Source organism: Anomaloglossus baeobatrachus, chromosome 4, assembly GCF_048569485.1.
Source record: "Anomaloglossus baeobatrachus isolate aAnoBae1 chromosome 4, aAnoBae1.hap1, whole genome shotgun sequence".
Classification (NCBI taxonomy): Eukaryota; Metazoa; Chordata; class Amphibia; order Anura; family Aromobatidae; genus Anomaloglossus; species Anomaloglossus baeobatrachus.
Window position 1 is genome coordinate 508,285,601 of NC_134356.1, and position 23,001 is coordinate 508,308,601.

The following is a 23,001-nucleotide window of genomic DNA, read 5'->3' on the forward strand; positions in this document are numbered from 1 at the left end:
GGCCCCTCACCACCACCAGCACTCCTCAGTAAGTACCGCTCCATAGCTGTGTGCTTCCTGCTACCAGACGTGCTGCTCTCTGCTCGCTCACTTGCCCGGGTATGCTGTTTATCGTCGGTTTCTCAGAGGGGTGTCGGGAGCTTCTCCTCTATGCTGCCTCCTCAGCCAGGACCGGAACAGGAAGTCCGCATCATGGCTTTTTAAGTTATTCTTATTTCTTTGTCCATTAAATGGGTGTATCTGGCTATACCAACTATCCTCATTCCCCCCTCCATTCTTTTTCCTTTATTCTTCTCGCTTACTTCTCTTTAGTGTTAAGTCATAACATACGCCTACTTTTATGCCAATACCAATAGTACAGTATATCATATGTATATTTTGGTGAGAAGTCATTTTATTTTAAATATACATATATGACTTATATCTATATTTACTTACACAGGACCTTTTACTGTATTTCATATATAACTTTCCTGTTTTCTCTTAAGAATTTACTGTATTTTATAGTTGGAAACTTAATAAAACATTTTTTTTGCAAAAAAAATGAAATAAAAGCAAAATCTAGTCGTGGGAGATGTGCCTAATGTCACTTCTCACTACTCCAGGATCGTGATAATTACACCCAATAAATCCCATATTAAATAAGAGAACAACAGAATTGGCAGCAGTTAAATAGAGGAGGATAATTCATGTTAGCACAGTGCCGACATTGCTTTACATTTCATTTTTAATAATGACAATAATTCAACCATAACAAGTCAAAACGCACAATGTGTTGAATGCAAATGTCATTATGTGCAAAGGAAATAAATAATTTACATAATGCACTTAAAATAATTTAGACTACTGATAACCTCTAGAGATTAGGAACCTGCTAATGCTCTCAAACAGAAGTGCCAGGTAGCACTGAAATAGCTCAATTTAGAACATTAGTTCAACCGAATAATACAGAATTTGCTTTCCGTATATAGAATATTCTGCATCCTGTTTCAACAACACTACTATATTTAATGTTTAGTAACCATTGAGGGTCCCCTGTATGCAGCCCCATCTTGAAATATATCTCTCCTTTCACAGCCCCACTATACACAGCCCCATCCTGCAGTATCGCTCTTCTTTCAGCCCTCTCTATATAGCCCCATCCTGCAGTATCGCTCTTCTTTCAGCCCTCTATATAGCCCCATTCTGCAGTATCGCTCTTCTTTCAGGCCTCTCTATATAGCCCCATCCTGCAGTATCGCTCTTCTTTCAGCCCTCTATATAGCCCCATTCTGCAGTATCGCTCTTCTTTCAGGCCTCTCTATATAGCCCCATCCTGCAGTATCGCTCTTCTTTCAGCCCTCTCTATATAGCCCCATCCTGCAATATCGCTCTTCTTTCAGCCCTCTCTATATAGCCCCATCCTGCAGTATCGCTCTTCTTTCAGCCCTCTCTATATAGCCCCATCCTGCAGTATCGCTCTTCTTTCAGCCCTCTCTATATAGCCCCATTCTGCAGTATCGCTCTTCTTTCAGCCCTCTCTATATAGCCCCATTCTGCAGTATCGCTCTTCTTTCAGCCCTCTCTATATAGCCCCATTCTGCAGTATCGCTCTTCTTTCAGCCCTCTCTATATAGCCCCATCCTGCAGTATCGCTCTTCTTTCAGCCCTCTCTATATAGCCCCATCCTGCAGTATCGCTCTTCTTTCAGCCCTCTATATATAGCCCCATTCTGCAGTATAATTTTTCTCCTTTCAGCACTCTTTATAGACCTCCATCCTACAGAATACATCCTACAGAATATCTTTCATTTCTGCTAATGTATAAAGCCCCCGCCTGTAGTATATCTCTCCTCTCAGCCACATTTACACCCTATCTTGCAGTACATTGCTCCTTAGTTACCAACACACAGGCACTTTGCTGATTCTTTGTATAGCTCTATGCATTGTAATAATGGAAGCTCTGCCCTTTTTTGTGACTAACCCTAACAGTAAAAACTCCATGTTACATGATGCACAGCACAGATATGAAGGAGGCAGCTGACAGGCCTGCACTGTACATGATTGTCAATGAACATGTGATCTATGGAGAATAGTTACAATGGCAACTGCGGTGTAAGTAGTACCTGGATGATCAGCCTTTTTGGGGGCGATATATGCAACACATGGCAAATTTAAAAATTATATTAGCACAACTCAATCAATACAGTGGGTACGGAAAGTATGCAGACCCCTTTACATTTTTCACTCTGTTTCATTGCAGACATTTGGTAAATTCAAAAAAGTTCATTTTTATCGCAGTAATGCACACTCTGCACCCCATCTTGACATAAAAAAACAAAATGTAGAAATTTTTGCAAATTTATTAAACAAGAAAAACTGAAATATCACATGGTCATAAGTATTCAGACCCCTTACTCAGTATTTAGCCCTTTTGAGCTAGTACAGCCTTGAATCTTCTTAAGGAATGATGCAACAAATTTCTCACACCTGGATTTGAGGATCCTCTGCCATTCTTCCTTGCAGATCCTCTCCAGTTCTGTCAGGTTGGATGCTAAACATTGGTTGACAGCCATTTTAAGGTCTCTCCAGAGATGCTCAATTGGGTTTAGGTCCGGGCTCTGGCTGGGCCAGTCAAGAATGGTCACAGAGTTGTTCTGAAGCTGCTCCTTTGTTATTTTAATTGTGTGATTATGGTCATTATCCTGTTGGAAGGTGAACCTTTGGCCAAGTCTGAGGTCTAGAGCACTCTGGAAGCAGTTTTCTTCCAAATATCTCTGTACTTGGCCACATTCATCTTTTCTTCAATTGCAACCAGTCCTGTCCCTGCAGCTGAAAAACACACCCATAGCATGATGCTGCCACCACCATATTTCCCTGTTGGGATTGTATTGGGCACGTGATGAGCAATACCTGGTTTTCTCCATACATGCCGCTTTGAATTATCACCAAAAAGTTCTATCTTCATCTCATCAGAACAGAGAATCTTATTTCTCATAGTCTGGGAGTCTTTTAGTTTTTTTGGAAACTCAATGCGGGCTTTCATATGTCTTTTACAGAGTAGAGGCTTCCGTTGGGCCACTCTGCCATAAAGGCCCGATTGGTGGAGGGCTGCAGTGATAGTTGACTTTGTGGAACTTTCTCCCATCTCCCTAGTGCATCTCTGGAGCTCAGCCACAGTGATCTTTGGTTCTTCTTTACCTCTCTCACCAAGGCTCTTCTCCCACGATTGCTCAGTTTGGCTGGACGGCCAGGTCTAGGAAGAGTTCTAGTGGTCCCAAATTTCTTCCATTTAAGCATTATTGAGGCCACAGTGCTCTTAGGAATCTTGAGTACTTCAGAAATTCTTTTGTAACCTTGGCCAGATCTGTGCCTTGCCACAATTCTGTCTCTGAGCTCCTTGGACAGTTCCTTTGACCTCATGATTCTCATTTGGTCTGACATGCACTGTGAGGTCTTATATAGACAGGTATGTGCCTTTCCAAATCAAGTCCTATCAGTTTAATTAAACACAGCTGGACTCCAAAGAAGGAGTAGAACCATCTGAAGGAGGATCACAAGGAAATAGACAGCATTTGACTTAAATATGAGTGTCTGAGCAAAAAATCTGAATACTTATGACCATGTGATATTTCAGTTTTTCTTGTTTAATAAATTTGCAAAAATATCTACATTTGTTTTTTCTGTCAAGATGAGGTGCAGAGTGTACATTAATGAGAAAAAAATGAATTTTTTTGAATTTACCAAATGTCTGCAACGAAACAGAGTGAAAAATTTAAAGGTGTCTGAATACTTTCCGTACCCACTGTACATGTGTACTTATTATAGGAGCAAATTTTGATAACACTTTAAATTGAACTTTGTAAGATTTAATCATTGTATTATGAACATAAACCGATCTATCTTTAGGATGGCAGTGCAATTAAACGATGCGAAACTGACCATGATTTGCGCATGACATTACAATATTCCATGTGTCAGGATCAGGGAAGTCGCAAACTGTATGTGTCCATTTTATTAGTGTTGAGGAGACCAGAATACCATAATTATGACGTTTTGCCTTTTTTCGTTAGGTAGTTTACTGATCCTATTAATTTATTTTATATTTTGAAAGATCGGGCATTTCTGAATGTGGAGATACCAAATATGTGTTTTGTTTTATTTTCAATGGGGCAAAAAAAAGGGTGTTTTGAACTTGGGTTTCTGGTGTTGTTTTTAATTTTTTTTCACTTTTAATTGATTTTACTAGTCCCCCTTAGGGGACTTGAAGCCTGCACTGTCTAATCGCTTATGCTGTAAAGATCCATGCTAATGCATAGCTCTGCACAGCAAAACTTATAATTTTCTGTGAATGCCGATGCTCAGGCGGCATTCACAGGAAGTCATGACAGTGAGGGTTTTTCTCACCCCTGGCTGTCATGACAACCCATTGACGCCCCGTGATCACGTCATGAGGCTGCTGATGGAGACAGAAAATGGAGCAATTCCCACCAGCGCGTTAGGTTGCGCTGTCAGAGTTAGCTGCACATGTTGACCTATCAGATCAGCTGACTTGCGGGGAAAGATGTGGGCTCACACACTGAGTGAGGGAAGGACATGACATACTTATACCTCATTGGTCTTGAAGGGTTTAAAAGCAAGAAATAAACCCAATCATGCTGCAAGTGATGCAGATTTGGTACATAAATATGGTGTGTAAATTTCAGCACCAAATCTGCATCTCTTGCAAAAAACAAACGCACACAAAAAGGTTTTTTTGTCGCCGCTTCAGTAAAGTTTTCTGGTAGGAGATGCAAATTTGGTGCTGAAATGCCTGCCCCAGATTTCTTCCCAAGTTTGCATCTCCTGGCGGAAAACCGCACTAAAATGGAGTCAAAACCATTTTTTGTGTGTTTTTTGCCAAGTGATACAAATTTGGTGCTGAAATTTATACACCATACTTCTGCACCAAATCTGTATCTTCTGGAAAAAAAACAAACAAAAAAAAAAAAACATCGCTTCAAAACGGCATCATGATTTGAGCATGTTACCAGAAGATGCAGATTTGGTGCAGGAAAATTGTATATAAATTTCAGCACCAAATGCCTCATTATAGGGAATGGGTCCATTGAGAGTCTCATCTGAATCATGTCATTTGGAGATTTCGATGGAAACCCCAATGTAAGTGCTCACCATAGAATACAGAATAAATGTGATGAAAAATTGTATCTAAGATGTTCCCAATAAAAGCTGTGACTCAATTTACAAAAAAAGCGCCTCCATTCAGGTCCATCATCTGTCAATAGAAATATAGGTTTAATTGAGGAATTGGGAATTCCAATATCTATCAAAATGACTGCAAACAGCTCAGTAAGTGACACATCGCTGAAATCAGGGTCTCTGTCTACATTATGCTGAACTCCGATGGGAAAACAAAAACCCGGTGACCGTTTAATTTTAATATAATACTTAGGTGTACAGCAGGAATAAAATAAGACCAAAACTAGCCACTTTTGACCTTGTGCTTTAAAACTCGAGAAACCCCCCTAAAAATATTTATAATTAAAATTGGTGCAATTTTGTGCTACTGCCAATGCTTCTGTATATAGATTGTAGATGTAACAAACATCTGCCCTTTCTAATGGAAACTGTGTATGGCGTGTGCATAGTGTGTGTATTATGTGATTCCTGTGTATAGTGTGTAGTTGATAAGTGAAGTCTGGTGTGTACTGTGTGTGTATATATTGTGTAATTTGTGTGTAGTGCATGTGTGTAGTGTGTGGTGTGTACTAAGTGCATATGTATTGTACTTTGTGTGTATAGTGTGTAGTTCAGGTGTGTAGTGAGTGTGTACTAAGCATGTATTGTGTGATTCATCTGTATAGTGTATAGTTCATGTGTGTAGTATGTACTAAGTGTCTATGTATTCTGTGATTTGTGTGTAGTGGGTGCATTGTGTGTAGTGTGTGTATTGTGTGATTCGTGTGTAGTGTGTATGTATGTATTGTGCGATTCGTGTGTATAGTTTGTGTGATTTGTGTGTATTGCGTGATTCGTGTGTATAGTGTGTATTGTGTGATGTGTATAGTGTGTGTATGATGTGTTCAATGTATGTGTATTGTGTGTATAGCGTGTGTGCATTGTGTGATGTGTGTATTGTATGATGTGTATAGTGTGTGTACTGTGTGATGTGTATAGTGTATGTGTATTGTGTGATGTGTGTATTGTGTGAATAGTGTGTGTGTATTGTGTGATGTGTGTATAATGTGTGTGTATTGTGTGGTGTGTGTATAGTGGGTGTATTGTGTGGTGTGTATAGTGTGTGTATTGTGTGGTGTGTATAGTGTGTGTATTGTGTGATGTGTGTATAGTGTGTGTGTGTATTGTGTGATGTGTGCATAGTGTGTGTATTGTGTGATGTGTGCATAGTGTATGTGTGTATTGTGTGGTGTGTATAGTGTGTGTATTGTGTGATGTGTGTATGTATTGTGTGATGTGTGTATAGTGTGTGATGTGTGTATGTGATGTGTGTATGTAGTGTGATGTGTGTGTGTATTGTGTGATGTGTGTATGTATTGTGTGATGTGTGTATAGTGGGTGAGTGTATTGTGTGATGTGTGTATTGTGTGATTTGTGTGTAGTGTGCAGTTCATGTGTGTAGTGTGAGTGTGGTGTGTACTAAGCGTGTATGTATTGTGTGACTCATGTGTATAGTGTGTATGTATTGTGCGATTCGTGTGTATAGTTTGTGTGATGTGTGTATTGTGTGACTCATGTGTATAGTGTGTGTAATGTGTTAGAATTTCCTTATCAGACTAAGTAATATACATTATGGTAACTTATTATTCTCCATATTCCGCTAATAATCCACAATTGCTGGGTAACTGTTGCTGGATAAATGTATTTGACTGTATATAATAATCATCGAGATGGAAAAATATGAGCAATTGGAATCAGAAGTCAATGACTGTTACATTACAGGCTAAATTGTGATACTAATAGGCCAAGGTTAATGTACTCCATAGCCTCTAATGGAGAGAAGAGCTTTACACATCACAAGCAGAGCGGATAGACAATCACATCCTTTCCAAAAGACCTTTCATGTTTTAAAAAGATGTCACCTCACCTGAAGGCAGATCTAATTATTCCTGTACAGTGACCTGCAGCCTCTTATAGTGTCCAGGGCACGGGAGCTCTGCTCATGGGAAAACCATCATGAATGGAAGCGTCTTATTAAGACGTGACCTTCCGTCTCCCCTATGCCCGACACCTATGGCGGATTCACAGCCAGCTATTCTGCTCATTTCACCTCCATGTTATGTGGAAATCTGACAGTGACCCGCTTGAATAGCAAACCAACATGAAGATCACCTTTGAAGAGGAACTCGTTTTTTAACACTTGCACATTAATATTTCAGTGGGAAAATAATAGAACCTCTCAAGGTTATGAATTCATTCTGCGCAAATGTTCCTAAGATGGCCAAAGGTGTGAAATTCTGCCATTATATGCAAACTAATATCCATAATAACAAAATGAGCAAACGCTAAATGAGCTACATTATTACAGGAAAATTAGATCCCAAAACCTTATTAATGTATTAATTGAAAGGCAAATTTTCATCCAGCTGTTAAGTTATTGAGCAAGGTCAGTCATAATTAAGCATAAAAGGCTGTTAGCCACGGTGGGAAATAAACATTAAAATGTCATTTGAGCATAGAAAATGGATACCTGTGCAGGAAAAAAAATATTCTCTAGTCACACAGCATTTGGGTAGTAAATTCGGCATACACTTTGGGGAAGTCTCCAGATTCCAGGTGTCCTGTCTGCTTCGGGTCCGGTGAGTTGCGGCTAGGCGGGCTCCTCTTCTATTGTGATCAAGACCGCGGGAGCGCGCACTAAGAGGAAAAAGGATGCAAGGACGCCTGCGCCATTCTCAGCAACAGCATCGGATACGTAGGAAGCAGGAGGAGACCGTCTTTAATAAGATGGTGCCGGAGATAGCAATATGCGTAGAGGTTGATTTCAACGCCATGTAACTGAAGAGTTGATGAAATACTTCCCAATGCTACTGCGCATGCGCCGGACATAAGGGAAAAGGCGGTGAAAGGGGGATAAAGGCCAGGTAAACATACAGGGGCGGAATAAGAACTCAAGACCTGACCCCCATAGTCATATCAATCAATGAGTGCATTTCTGGAACCTTGATTAGACATTTTGCAGCAATCAAGCATCCACTATATCAACTCATTCAGCTTCTTAGCGCCAGTGTGGCACTGGCTTTAATATATATAGCAAAATTCTGCTGGTTGGTTCCCTTTAATGTTTAAAGTGTACCTGCATTTATAAAAAAAACAAACAAACAAAAACCTTTGTAAAGAAATATTCCCAGTGTTCTAGACAGAAGCCTAAAGCGAAGTTCACACGTAGATTAATCATCTGTTAGAACGGATCCTGCAGAGATCCGATGGCAAAAAAGTTGTGCAGGCATAGCTTTGTTTTTCAACAACGGATTTTAGCTGGATCTGTTTTTTTTTAACACTGGAGTCTATGGAAAAAGGATCCATTAATGGATTTCTATTTATCTTCCATTTGAAACTGATCAAGTAAGAAAAAAACGGATCCTTTACAAACGCAAGAAAAATGGATGGCTAAATAGCAATCAGTTATCTGATCCATTTTCCATAGACTTCAATGTTAAAAAAAACAGATACAGTTAAAATCAGTTATTTAAAAATGGACAAAAAAAAAAAAAAAAGACGCGTTTCTACAACTTTTTTGACAATGGATCAGCTCTAATGAATGATCACTGGACATGTGAACTTAGCCTAATAGTGTCACTTTGGCAATGATTTGGTGGGTATAGATCATGGTACCCTTTTTCCACTATGCTATTCAAGACATTATACTGCAAAATATATTTACATTTTTTATTTCCAATAATAGATATAAAAGGAGCTTGCAAGTCGTGCCACTTACCTGAAGCTTTTCAGACACGGCTTCGCATTCTATCATCAGCTGAGGGATCACTTCACTTTGTTTCCTGAGGTCTTCAAGTTCCTAGGATGACACAAGTGAAGAAGACATTAGTTCTGGGTAAATAAAGTTTAATTAGTTTACAAAATAATAAAACATTTCCAAAATTATATTTTATGTGTATGTCAATAATGGGATTTGAATAAAATTTCCCACACATGTTATACGGCTGAGCGTGCATGTGTTTTCAATGACAAAATGGTTGCCAGAAGCCTCTGGTGGCAGCTTCACTCTACTGAGAATTCTCAATCAAGAGTTTAAATTGCCAAATGATGATGCCAGACCGTCTACATATTTCAGTGGAGATAAACTGGTGCTCCATAGTGATTAGTAGTATATTGTTATGCACTTCCCTTCCCCATGTACATACACGGCACAAACCCAGTCTGAACCTCATGATTTCTGGAGGATCAACTGATTATTATTATTATTTATTATTATAGCGCCATTTATTCCATGGCGCTTTACAAGTGAAAGGGTATACGTACAACAATCATTAACAGTACATAACAGACTGGTACAGGAGGAGAGAGGACCCTGCCCGCGAGGGCTCACAGTCTACAGGGAATGGGTGATGGTACAATAGGTGAGGACAGAGCTGGTTGCGCAGTGGTCTACTGGACTGAGGGCTATTGTAGGTTGTAGGCTTGTTGGAAGAGGTGGGTCTTGAGGTTCCTCTTGAAGCTTTCTACGGTAGGGGAGAGTCTGATGTGCTGAGGTAGAGCGTTCCAGAGTATGGCGGATGCACGGGAGAAATCTTGTACGCGATTGTGGGAAGAGGAGATAAGGGAGGAGCAGAGAAGAAGATCTTGTGAGGATCTGAGGTTGCGTGCAGGTAAGTACCGGGAGACTAGGTCACAGATGTAGGGAGGAGACAGGTTGTGCATGGCTTTGTATGTCATGGTTAGTGTTTTGAACTGGAGTTGTTGGGCGATGGGAAGCCAGTGAAGGGATTGGCAGAGTGGCGAGGCTGGGGAGTAGCGAGGGGAGAGGTGGATTAAGCGGGCCGCAGAGTTTAGGATAGATTGGAGGGGTGCAAGAGTGTTGGAAGGGAGGCCAGAGAGCAGGAGGTTGCAGGGTGTAATACTAGAAAAAGCAAATGGACAAGAGGCCATGCCTAAGGGTACAGTTCCACTTGCGCATAGCTTCTGATGAGAGAGCATCGTAAGTGACATACTAATGACCCTCTGCTGTGTGCGCGAGACGAGGGTCATGTGACTATGCTGTGATCTTGAGATCAGGTCACAGCTGCAGAGAAGAGGGTGGGAGCATTTTGTCCCCATCTCCTCCGCTGCCTGTCTCTGCGTACCTCGCACTGCACTCAGATTACATGCGAGTGCAGTGCGATGTTTCACACACTCCCATAGACTTGTATGGGGGCCCGTGAGCCGAGACTCACTGCCAAAAGCAGCATGCTGCGATTCATTCCGCATGCTGCTATGCCATAAAAAAATCAATCGCAGATAGAACCTGCCCCATAGATTTGCACTAGAGTGAGAGAAATCTAATGTTTTATCAGATTGCACTCGTCAGTGCAAAACACAAGTGGAACCGAACCCGAAAGAAAAATAATGTACAACGTTCTCATAGGCTTGCTTCTAAGAGGTAAGAGCTTTTCAATATTTAAAAGCAGAACAAGGGTAGATCAGGCAAAATTTGGTGAACATTCGGAAATATATCTTTTGAACATTTGGGGTAACAATATCCTGCTGGCATTAGAAGCCGCTGATTGACATTACATGTTGTTGTTTGATCTGTGACCTGTAAGTACACCCAGATTCTTTGTGACGCCCTGGCCTATCAGGTCGTCACAGGGTATTGTGCAATCTGCCCTTCTGCACAATATCCACTCCTCCTTGGTTATGGGTCCTGGTCCTTTGGTGTTGCTAACAGTTTAGCCAATCAAAATCCTAGGAACACTTTACACTGTACCCACCAGACACACCATTGGGGGGCCTGAAGGGAATAGGGCCGCCCACTTGGGGGGGTTGGGTAGGGGAAAGTGAAAAAGTGACAGTGGAGCAGGAAGGAGGAGAAGTGAGCCAGCAGAGGAAGGAGAAGGAGGCAGCGGTGACTCTCTGAGAGGGAGAGGTCACCGGCCTGGAGCAGGGCTCCTGTAGTTACTAGGTGGCAGACGTTAGTCTGGGCCTGGTAGGAGCTGGAACCCCGGTCGCAGTGGATTTTGTCAAAAGGCACAGACTGCCGAGGAGGGCAGCCGGCGTCCTTGAGCTATCACCAGGCAGGGGCCAGGGCACAACGGGGTACGTGGACCCTAGGCCGGAAAGTAGCTTCACGCGTTCTGGTAATTTACCCGACGGGGGTGAATACTTTAAGATTCATCCCGAACCCACTCCAAAAATCGGGGTACTAGCGCACCAATGGGATAGGACTTTCCCAATACAGTCCAAAGAAATCCTACGCGTGAACCCTGAGAGCAAGCTCACTCCGTTATCTATACGGGTGAGCGGGACCCGAAGAGTTTTACACTTGAGGGTCCAAATAGAGACAAAGGTGCCAAGGAAAGGGCCACAGGCTAACAGCAACACCAAGGGCACGGAGCCAAGCGTGCTCCCTCCAAGCTGCAGTGGTGCTCAGAACTTTGGTTTACAAGCTGTCAGTGTTGTTATTCCTGGACCGAGTACACTGAAAAACCCTTTTCCTATCCCCAACGGCACTCCAAACACCAACCATCCAACGGGCCCCGGGACACAAACCCCCTACCCACGGAGAGGTTAAAAATCCTGCTGCTACACTATCGTCACTGGGCTCCCCAACAGCAGCAGTGGTCCCTCACATTACCACGCGCCATGGGTGGCGTCACGAACTTCCTAATCCCTTTGTACATACTTCCCCTCTTCTTTTAATTCGCGTGTCCACGCAGACCCCTCAAATCCGGAGACCCCTCGAGCCATTGCGGCTCTGGATCCGAGCGGCTCGGCCGCTGGCACGGGGGCTGTACACCTCCTCTACAAGTGAATCTCCCAGTTTTACTCCCCCTAGAACATACGAGGTCACACATTAGTGTCCCTGTGCATAAGTTTACATTTATCCACATTGAAACTCATCTGTCAGTCAGGTGGATGTCCAAACACTCAGTTTGTACAAACTAGCTTGAAACTTAAGAACATCTTCCATATATAACATGCCAAATGTGGCCAAATGTTTTGAGACTGATGCAAATTTAGTTTTTCACAAGGTTTGCTGCTTTGGTTTTTAGAGTTGAAATTTGCATAAACGCTAAACATTTTTTTCTAATTGTAAGATCAGATAAATTGCAAAAAAATGGGCAAGTTACACCTTGCTATGATAATGTACTTAAAGGGGTATTACCATCTTCAAGATCCTGTCCCAATATGCAGTGGGTGTAATAATAATATTAGCAAATACAGTACCTCTAATTAGAAATGTTTTTAAGTTCTACTGATTAAGGCTAGTTTCCCACCTGCGTTGAACGGCATCCGTTGCATTGCTTTGTGTGACTGATGTAACGGATGTGTTGCATATAGTGGCACAACAGATGCAACGGATCGTACAAAACAACGGAATCAGCTTTTTTTTTTTCTTTTTTTTTTTTTACACAGTTTTACCAGCGGCAGACTATTGTGAACGATCAGTTGATCACCTGGCTGTCGGGCGCTCAGCTGATCGCTCACAGCAGCCGGTCGCCGGGTGATCAGCTGATCGTTCGGCCACCGAGAATGTGTGCAGGGGGCGGAGTGCGGGGTGGGTGAAGCCGAGAAGGGCCATGGCGCTGAGGACAGGTGAGTGTGTGTGCGCGTGTGTGCGTGTACACGTGTGTGTGTTTGTGTGTGTGTGTACGCGTGTGTACATGCGGAGTGGAGTGCGGGAGGGGGCGGAGCCAAGCGAGGAAGTTTCGGGCTCCATGCACACGTAGCCAGGGTAATATCGGGTAACTAGGCAAAGCACTTTGCTTGGTTACCCAATGTGTACCCTGGTTACGGATGCAGGGAGCCAGAGAGAGCATGCGCAGTGAAATCCTCGGCGGAAGCAACGCAGCGTCGCCCAGCGGAAGCAACGCAGGTCCTTTTGGCACAATCCGTCATCCATACAAGTCTATGGGAAACAGCGGAATCCGTTAACGGATTTCGCTGTTTTCCAAAAGGGCGGATTGTGACGGAAGGAAAAAAACGCAAGTGTGGAAGTACCCTGTCACCTACCTTATGTGCAGGGCATTACAGCAGGGATGCATTGTTACATCCAATCATATAGTGATTATAGTTGCTAATGGTTGTAACCATGGATACTTAAGCTGTAATGCATGCTATGAAGAAAAAGGAGACATGGATCGCACATCCCACAAAATTACAATGATCTAAAGCCGCTAGGCATAATTAAATAGAACATGAGGTTCTTTTGTTACCATTCTGATCAGATTGTATTAAGCCCACTGCCACGTCACGGCAAACCTCTTGAGTGGGTCCCTATCCTAAACCTTTTAGTGCGGCACTGTGCGCCAACCACTGCTGCAGCAACAAAGCACCAGCAGGGCGGGCGACCTGGTGCCTCACAGCACCCATGCTGCAATGCAAAGCCCCCAAAGCTCCAGGCCGCGCCGCCCCACTGACACGACACCACCACAACAGCGGCCACTACAAAGTACCAACACTCAGTGAGAGGAGCTGTGCACTCACCTCCCACTGGCTCCCATATGTGGACTGGGAGCAAAAAGAAGGCTGACCCCTCTTGCAGTCTCCTGCTGATTAAAATCACCTGTGCCAAATGGGGAGAGTGCAGATCCAAGCAAAAAAAGAGGGTGATAGAATGTTGTATAACACACTATGAAGAAAAAGACATGGATCGCACATCCCAAAAATACAATGATCTAAAGCCGCTAGGCAAAAAAATAATTAAATAGAACATGAGGTTATTTTGTTACCATTCTGATCAGAACTTTAAGGTTTAGGATAGGGACCCACTCAAGAGATTTGCCGTGAAGTGGCAGTGGGCTTAATACAATCTGATCAGAATGGTAACAAAAGAACCTCGTTCTATTTAATTAATTTTTTGCCTAGCGGCTTTAGATCATTGTATTTTTGTGGGATGTGCGATCCATGTCTTTTTCTTCATAGCATGGTTAAGATGTAATGCCCTACACATGTGGTAAGCAACATAGCTAATCAGGAGAACTATACTACATTTCTAGTTGGAGGCATTTGCTAATATAATTATTACACCTACTACATATTGGAATAGGATCTTGCAGATAGAAATACTCCTTTTGTCTCTAACACCTAATTTCCAATGAATTAGTCCTGTCACAGAATGACCTGTTAAATAATTTCAGTGATCTTTTCGCTAGTTCAGGAGAAAGTATTATCAAGAACAGGCAGCTTATAACAGTCTGTGATTAATAAATTATAAGAGCAGGCTTGTTGCGCCATTTAATTTAACACTGTTTCAAGTGGACTAAAGAGTCAAGGGCGGCACAGTGGCTCAGTGGTTAGCACTGCAGTCTGGCAGCACTGGGGTCTTGGGTTAAAATCCCTCCTAGGACAACATCTGCAAGGAGTATCTTCTCCCCGTGTTTGCGTGGGTTTCCTCTGGGTTCTCCGGTTTCCTCCCACTCTCCAAAGTCATACGGATAACAAATTCAGATTGTGAGCCCCAATGGGGACAGTGATGAACACATTTGTAAAGCGCTGTGGAATTAATAGTGTTCTATAAGTGAGTACCAAAAATAAATTAAATAATGGTGTACGAAACTGTATTGAAAAAAATCAGATTTTTCTTTTAGATAGTATTATGGTTTATCCACACAAAACCCTTAAAGATGTGTAAAATAACATTGAAAATTCCCAGCAATGTATCTATTCTGCACATCTACCAGAAATAATTATTACTTAGTCATCGCTATACTGAAAAGTGCTTTGCTTGGCTCATCATTAAATGACACGACATGCCGTGTAGAGTCACCACTGGATAACATCCAAAGGAGCTCCGTACACTACTTCCCGCATGGGCAATTAGTCAACAGTTTATTTGCCAAGTTTGCTGGTTTTCTATTCATTGGGGTAAGCGATATAATAAACTTCAAAGTGACTTAACAGACAAGTATAACACAATAGAACAATGTAAGGAACGTGCCTTTCACATTCTAAACAATACTAATATCAGCGCTGCCTCCCAGTTCATATTCTATTCCCTTTTTCCCCCCCACGCACAATTCCCATAATATTCCTTTAATACCCCATTCTCTAATAAATTATAGATGCAGCATAATTAAGGGGGTTTTATTTTTAGAGTTTGAAAATTTACTAAGCAGTAAATTCACCTGCAGATAGATAACATTGTGATTAGAAAATTAGTTGCGCCACATAAGTTGGGCTGCAGTGTGTACATCGCCCAGGCCAAAAACTAGTACTCTACCAGGATACAGCTAAACCCCAACTAAGCGGAGGCATCACAGGTGCAGGAAAAGCAGATCACACACACACTTCCAAACATGGAGGGGGCGATTGCTGGATGGTAAAACTGCACACTGATGGCTTGTATAGAGCGCTGTTCACACATGCAGATAACACAGTCACAAACCCGCAGCCTATTAGGTGACGTCCATACTTTTAGATCAGGCGGACTGCCAAGCCGTACCCCACTGTGTATCATGCACGGACAGACACGCTACAATGCAAGAAAGGGGCCTGGCTGTATCCTGTACAAACAAATGAGTTTTTTGTTGGTATTTATGGCCATAAAACGTAAGCCTACATCCCTCGTCACGGGACCTCATGCTTGTGGGTCCCTACACTAAATACAAAAATAGCAACAAAATTAAGGAAAATGTTTTTGGAGGATATTTATTCCTCTTTTTGTTGCTATTTTTGTATTTAGTGTAGGGACCCACAAGCATGAGGTCCCGTGACGAGGGTTGTAGGCTTACGTTTTATGGCCATAAATACCAACAAAAAACTCATTTTTTTGTACAGGATACAGCCAGGCCCCTTTCTGTTGGGCCTTGCATTGTAGAGTGTCTGTCCGTGCATGGTACACAGGTGGGGTACGGCTTGGCAGCCCGCCTGATCTAATAGTATGGGCGTCACCTAATAGGCTGCGGGTTTTTGACTGTTATCTGCATGTGTGAACAGCGCTCTATGGAAGCCACTAGAGTGTAGTTTTATCATCTAGAAATCGCCCGCTCCATTCCATGGAGGTGTGTGTGTGATTTGCTCCTCCTGCACCTGTGATGCCTCCACTTTAGTGGGGGTTTAGCTGTATCCTGGTAGAGGACTAGTTTTTGTCCTGGGCGATGTACACACTGCAGCCCATCTTGCTGTAAGTAATACTTAATTTTTGTAGGATATTTTCCTCTTTTTGTTGCTATTTTTGGCACATGACACAAGCAGCTCTTCTAAACCTGTACAAGGATGTACATTGGCAGACCATGGAGTTACATAGGTTTAAAAAAGACCTAGTTCAACCTTCCTCCACCAATTATACATTTTGTCACAAAGTCATTTACGGTATAACCGACAATGCTGTGTGTACTGAGGAAATCATCCAGCCCTTTTTTAAAAAGCTGTTATAGTATCTGCCATTACTACCTCTTGTGGTAGGGCATTTCACAGTCTGACTGCTCTAACTGTAAAGAAACCTTTCCTGTTTAGCTACTGGAATCGCTTTTCTTCCATTCACAGTGTATGCCCCATGGTCCTTAGTACTGTCTTTGGAAGAAATAAGTCATGTGCCAGTACTTTATATTGACCACACATGTATTTATAGATATAAATATATAAATTAATATAAGAGATTTACAGAGAGTGGAAGGCGTTGTTCGTGACCTCTTTCATACTGTGCCAACAACACAATACCTCTGAAGAGTTCCAAATGAGGAAATTATTTGAAGGGGCCAACCTCTATTGTATATTGCAGGCCTGCACAACATATGGCCTGACTAAGACGAAGAATGTTGTGCGGTACATGTAGAACCGGGAGACTATGGATCTCATTTTCCTGTATTCGTGTCTAAAAAATGCGAATACAGTTGGGCACTCAAGCACCGGGGACAAAGCAGCCCCACTCTCCAGCACCTGCTCCCACCTCATCACACTGCAGCTGTCACCAGTACCGCAGTGCAGAAGAGACAAAGACATGGCAGAAAACAGTAAGCACTCCATAGAGGAGCCAAAGATTAACCTACTGTAGGAGGAGGGTGGGTTGGTGTTACTGAGGGCACCTTATGGGGCAGCAGTGGGGTGTGGAAATTGTGAAGGATGCACAGTATGCAGAGGGAAGTGGGTTGGGGACATTATAGAGAGGAGCTGTGTTGGTGGAAGACATTATGAAGAGGAGTTATGTGGGGGGGGACTATTAAGGAGGATGGCAGTGTGGAAGAATATTATAGAGAGGGGCAGTGTGGGTGTAATATTATGGAGATAGTCAGCGTGAGTTAATTATAGAAAGTAGCTGTGTGGGGTATATTATATAGAGGAGCTTTGTAAGGGGGATATTACGGAGAGGGGTATAGTGTGGGGGTGAATATTATGGAGAGGGGCAGTGTGGGGGAATATTATGCAAAGAGGCAGAGTGGGGGAATATTATGGAGAGAGGCAGTGTGGGGGGAAATCTTATGGAAAAGGGCAGTGTGGAGGGTGGCATTACAGAGAAGATCAGTGTGTGGGAATATTATGGAGAAGAGTAGTATGACATTATGGAAAGCTGCAGTGTGAGGGGCTATTATAAAAAAAAAGCGCTGTGTGGGGGAATATCATGGAGAGGGGCTGTATGGGGGCAATATCTTTGAGAGGGGCAGTGTGGGGGGGAGATTATGGAGCGGGACAATGTGGTGGTGGATTACGGAGAGGGGCAGTGTGGGGGGATATTAGAGAAAGGGGCAGTGTGGGGGAATATTTTATGCAGGTAGCACAGTGAGAGGTAATTAAGGGCATACCATGTGAGATGTATATTTATGGAGCAGTATACTGATGCTTTTACTTTTAAGGGCATCATGTCGGAAGTGCTGCAGAAGACCACAGAAAAGGAAACAAAAGCAGAAAAATACAACAGCACGCTGTAAGTGCTAAAGACATATGCAAACATATAATACATATATAATACATGAAATTTAATCTGCAATTATTCCTGTACTGATGGTGGTTCTGGTGCTGCATTCATGTACTGATCGTAGTTCCATATTTTCATTCATGTACTGTGGTTCTGATAATGTACAATCCACAATGTGCTTCAGGTAAAACAAAAAAAAAAAATCCTCAAAACTCAGTTTTGGGATTATGAGGAGGATTTGGTTGCGTTTCTGCTCCAAAAACTCAGTGTATGTTTGGCTATGTTCACACTGATATTTTTGGGACCAGAAACTCTCCATATCTTTCTCAAATTCTTGGTTCTGATGATTTAACATACTGCCGATGGTTCTACTGATTTATTCATGTAAACGCCCCTTTACATTTTTTTTTTTTTGCTGCCATTCGAATTGATTTAGTATGACAATGACCTTGGACCAAAAAAAAAATGTTGTGCACCCCTGGTATATGGAATATGTGCATATCCAGTTAATTCCGCTGTGTTCTATGTTCTTACTTTATCCAAGACACACAATCAGTAATATACAGTATATTAGATTTTTACATTTGAGGCACTTTAAAAATTATTTTGATGATTTAATTAATTTTGTACTTTCTATTGATAAAGTAGGATGGCAATGTTTTAAAAATAAAGATAATTTGACTATATATCTGGAATGTCCGTTCATTCTAGTGTAGTGGTAGTTATATAGAACTTGTTAGGCTTCAATTAAGTAACTATTTTAACAATAAAATGCTTAGCTACAGCTTTTCCACTGCATAATCTGTCAACGAGGCATACCCAGCATTCAATAGATGTGTTAGTACTAATAGGATTATAGTGCTACTTTACCATTATAAAGCTATATTTATATGATCAGCAGGCAACTGATCCTTAGCAAAATGTACTATTTCTGCTTTTCCATTGAGCAGCGTCGAATATACGTAAAGTGCTGGATGCAGATTGAATCTTTACAGCTTCTAGTGTCAGGAAGATCAATGTAAAAAGCGCGCCCAGCCTCCCAATAAGAACAATCCAACGGAAGGATAAAGTCAATCCAAACAAGAATGTACTAAGTAAGATGATGTCTTGGTGTATGGCCTGTATATAGGTGCTCATTTTTACAGGATGAGTATACCATAATGCATTAAGGGGAACCATTCACCTATAAAAATATTTGCCTGCTGATATGGTGGTAATCTGCAGGTAAATATGGTAGTGTTTCAATCATGGTTGGCAGTGTAAATAAACAGTGGCTACAGGGAGGAAAAAAAAGTTATATTCTCCCTACAGCCGCTTGTTTCCACTTATTATGGAAAGCAGGGGACAATAAGTAACTACACAGTGAGCACTCTGTTTTCACTCCCACTGCACTTTAACTGACAGTCAGCACTGCACCATGTAAGTACATTGTATGGGCACAACATGTTGCCAAAGTGTAGCGGGAGTGATAAGAGTGTTCCCTGTGTAGTGACCATTATAGCCCCATGCACTGCCCTAATTACTGGAAGCGAGCGACTGGTCCTGTTAGGCTAGTTTCACATATCCGGCTTTTCGCTGGTTTGCCGGATTTGGCACACTCCAGTACAGTGTATACAGTACAATGGCAGTGCGACAAGCTCCGGTCACATGCTGTCATGTGACCGGAGCATGTGACCTGGAAGTTGCCGCTCTGCCATTGTACTGTATACACTGTACTGGAGTCCGCCGAATCCGGCAAACTGGCGAAAAGCCGGATGTGTGAAACTAGCCTTACACTGCTAAATCTAGTTAAAACATTTGATTAGCCCTATATCTGCAGATAAACAACATTTTCTTAGGCAACAGATTTTCTTTAAAGATACAAAACATTACAAATCCTCAAAGCTCTCTTTCCACTGTAGAGCATGGAGATATGAAAATAAAAATCAATAATCACTCGAGAGATAAGCCACTGGATATTACCCTGCTCACCATCAAACATCACCAGATATGATACCATTAAGGAGGATCTTTTACCAAAGTTTTCATGTTGCACAGGACATACAATATAAGAGTGGCTGCAGTGAAGAATACAGCTTTGTTTTTTCATTTCACCTCTCTGATTACTGATCCCTCCACAACAAAGTATTTGGCACGTAATGTGTTAACTTCCATGTGGGTGTTATCAGCTTATCATCATCATTTGGGCGTGTACTACTTCTGCCTGTATGAGTTGCCCAATCATAAGAAGGCAGCAACAATTTAGGGAAAAAAGACCCCCCCCCCATCATAGTTTAGAGCAGGTTTCTCAGGGTGGATGTAATGATACAGCTCTGGTCTCCTGGTCCAACCTCCTGCTTGAGTTGTGTGGGGGGAGGAAAGAGCACAGCTGAGTTTGGCAACACTCCAGCACTTTCTTTTTATTGCTTCGCTGGAGTTGTGCTTTAAATGCAAGTACCTGGATCCCTGTATTATACTCACCTTCCGGCGTCTTCATCTTCTATCGTCACAGCTCAGGGGCTCAAAAGTATTTGGACAAATTCACTGTGCTAGAAATCAAATGTTCATTTTTAATACTTTGTAGAGAATCCTTTATAGGCAATAACTGCCTGAAGTCTGGAAGCCATGAATATCACCATACTCTGGGTTTTCTGCTTTGTGATGCTTTGCCAGGCATTTACTGCAGCAGTTTGCTTGTTTGTGGGTCATTCTGCCTTAAGTTTTGTCTTAGGCTAGTTTCACACATCCGGCATTTCGCCGGATTGCCGGAACCAGCACAATCCAGTAGTGTTAATACTGTACAATGGCATTGTGGCAAGCTCCGGTCACATTCTGGCATGTGACCGGAGCATGTAACCGGAGGTGTCGCGATGCCATTGTACTGTATTACACTGAACTGGAGTGTTCCGGATCTGGCAAAATGCCGAATGTTTGAAACTAGCCTTAAGCATGTGAAATGCAGCTAGACTGGGTTGAGATCTGTTTTTTGGCTTGGCCATTGGAGAATATTCCAAGTGTTTCCTGTCCCTCTCAGTGAGAAGTGTTTTTAATTGAAATGCGTAGACCTGGACATCATGACTTTTTTTTTTTTTTTATAATCCCTTTTTTAATTTTTTTTCCAATAAATGTGATAATTTAATATGGATTGAATATCTCTGTGGTTGCAGTACCTTCTTCGCTTTTTCTTCCACGTCCCTAGGAAAGTTGGCTTCCAATTATGAGCCAGTGGTAAGCATCTTAAAGAGACCACCAAACATTTTTGATACCTTATCTGATAGCAGCAATGTAAAGTCTGCCCTTGACCACGGACTCAGGATGACTGTCACAGACAGACTAGGGCTAGCCACCAAGTCGTCAGGATCTGAAACCCTTTACCCCTGTACAGGGATTTGGAATTACACAAGGTCCAGGAGCTGCCTATGGAGGGCTGCAATCCAGGAAAGAGTGGCCATCAGGCAGGGTCCAATCCAAGAGGCACAAAAAGAGACAAAATCGGGAGGCAGGAGCGTAGTCAGGAAATCAGGCAGAAGTCATGGCAGCGAGGTACAAAAATGGCAGACAGGAGAGTAGTCAATGAGCAGGCAGAGGTCAAAACACAGGGATCAATAGTCAGGACAGAACAGGAACCAGACACTAGCAGGAATACAAAACTATCTCTGGCAGTGACCAGCAGACAAGAGGGGGAATTACAAGCATATGGAGTCTTCCCATTGGCTATAGCTGAATGGTGATAACTTCATCTGGAAGACACACACCACCTACAGTCAGCCAGTGGTACTGTAGGTTCTAGGGAAACCCAGCCCAGTGGATGAGCAGAGCCTGCACCTACAAGAGCCACTGGCACCGTCTCCTCTCCTATCACCAGCACAGTCCATATTGGGAATACGACGGCACCTGGTGAATTAAGCAAAAGTCGCAGGAGCGGACTCCGATGAGGACATGACATGCATAATATTGTTAGGACAGAGACCCTGATTCCAATATGTCACTTATTGATTGAAGTTTTGACAAAATGCCGTTTCTTCAACACGAAATTATCACTAAGAACTATTAATTCTGCAGCAATTTATTCCTCAATATTTATGAATGCTGTCTATCCCCTGCCACTGAGGTAACAGCTTCTGCTTATACACAGTGTAGACAGAAAGCTGTCAATCAATGATGTGCACAAAGTTAGATAGAGCGCTGCAGTCAGAGAATTGGTAGATTGGCAACAGATAAAATAGTGATTTTATCAAAACTATAGCAGGTAGCCCAGTAAGTGACATATCGCTGGAGTCAGGGTCTCTGCCGTTACATTATGCTGCTCTTCAATGGGGCAGTAAAAATCTAGTGACAGAATCCCTTTAAGCATACTACCCGCTGTTCAGGACTGGACCACGCACATGATCTCTTAGATACACACATTAGATGGGTAGTGAAACAAGTGCTTCTACCGCAGTGACTAAAGGAAAGCTATAACACTGTTGTGGACCAATTATGCCTGGGAAATTGTGCCTTGTCAATCACCTAAATGACACTCTTCTCAGACACACAATTATTTTCATGCAGTTCTATGCATTTTCTTACGCCATCAGGGTCTTTGGGGAGTAGAGTCATCGACAATGTCATTTTATGGAATCACCAGTAAGCTAAAACATTAATAATTCATGTATTCCAGAACACAGCGTACTATATAGTAACAGCAAGCACAACATATGGAAGAGAGTATAAATAACATTAAGTGTTGCAATGTGATGCACGTAAATTAACCCCTTTACCCAAGGGGCGATTTTTTGCCTTTGTTTTTTTTCTTCCCCTTCTATCAAGAGGCTGAAGTTTTTTTTCCAGCCATATAGATGTGAGGGCTTGATTTCTCTGGGACGAATTGTACTTTGAATGACGCCATTCATTCTGCCAATAAAGGCCCTGTCACACACAGAGATAAATCTGCGGCAGATCTGTGGTTGCAGTGAAATTGTGGACAATCAGTGCCAGGTTTGTGGCTGTGTACAAATGGAACAATATGTCCAT

The 23,001-nt window shown here is 42.3% G+C and overlaps 1 protein-coding gene across 1 annotated transcript in view; it reads right to left on the minus strand.

The window, feature by feature from the left end:
* Positions 1 to 23,001, minus strand: part of HOMER2 (homer scaffold protein 2) — a 321,735-nt gene that overhangs the window by 16,574 nt on the left and 282,160 nt on the right. Inside the window, exon 8 of the mRNA XM_075345844.1 lies at positions 8,935 to 9,015. Within this exon, the coding sequence (XP_075201959.1) occupies positions 8,935 to 9,015 (81 nt within the window). The remainder of the gene's footprint in view (positions 1 to 8,934; positions 9,016 to 23,001) is intronic.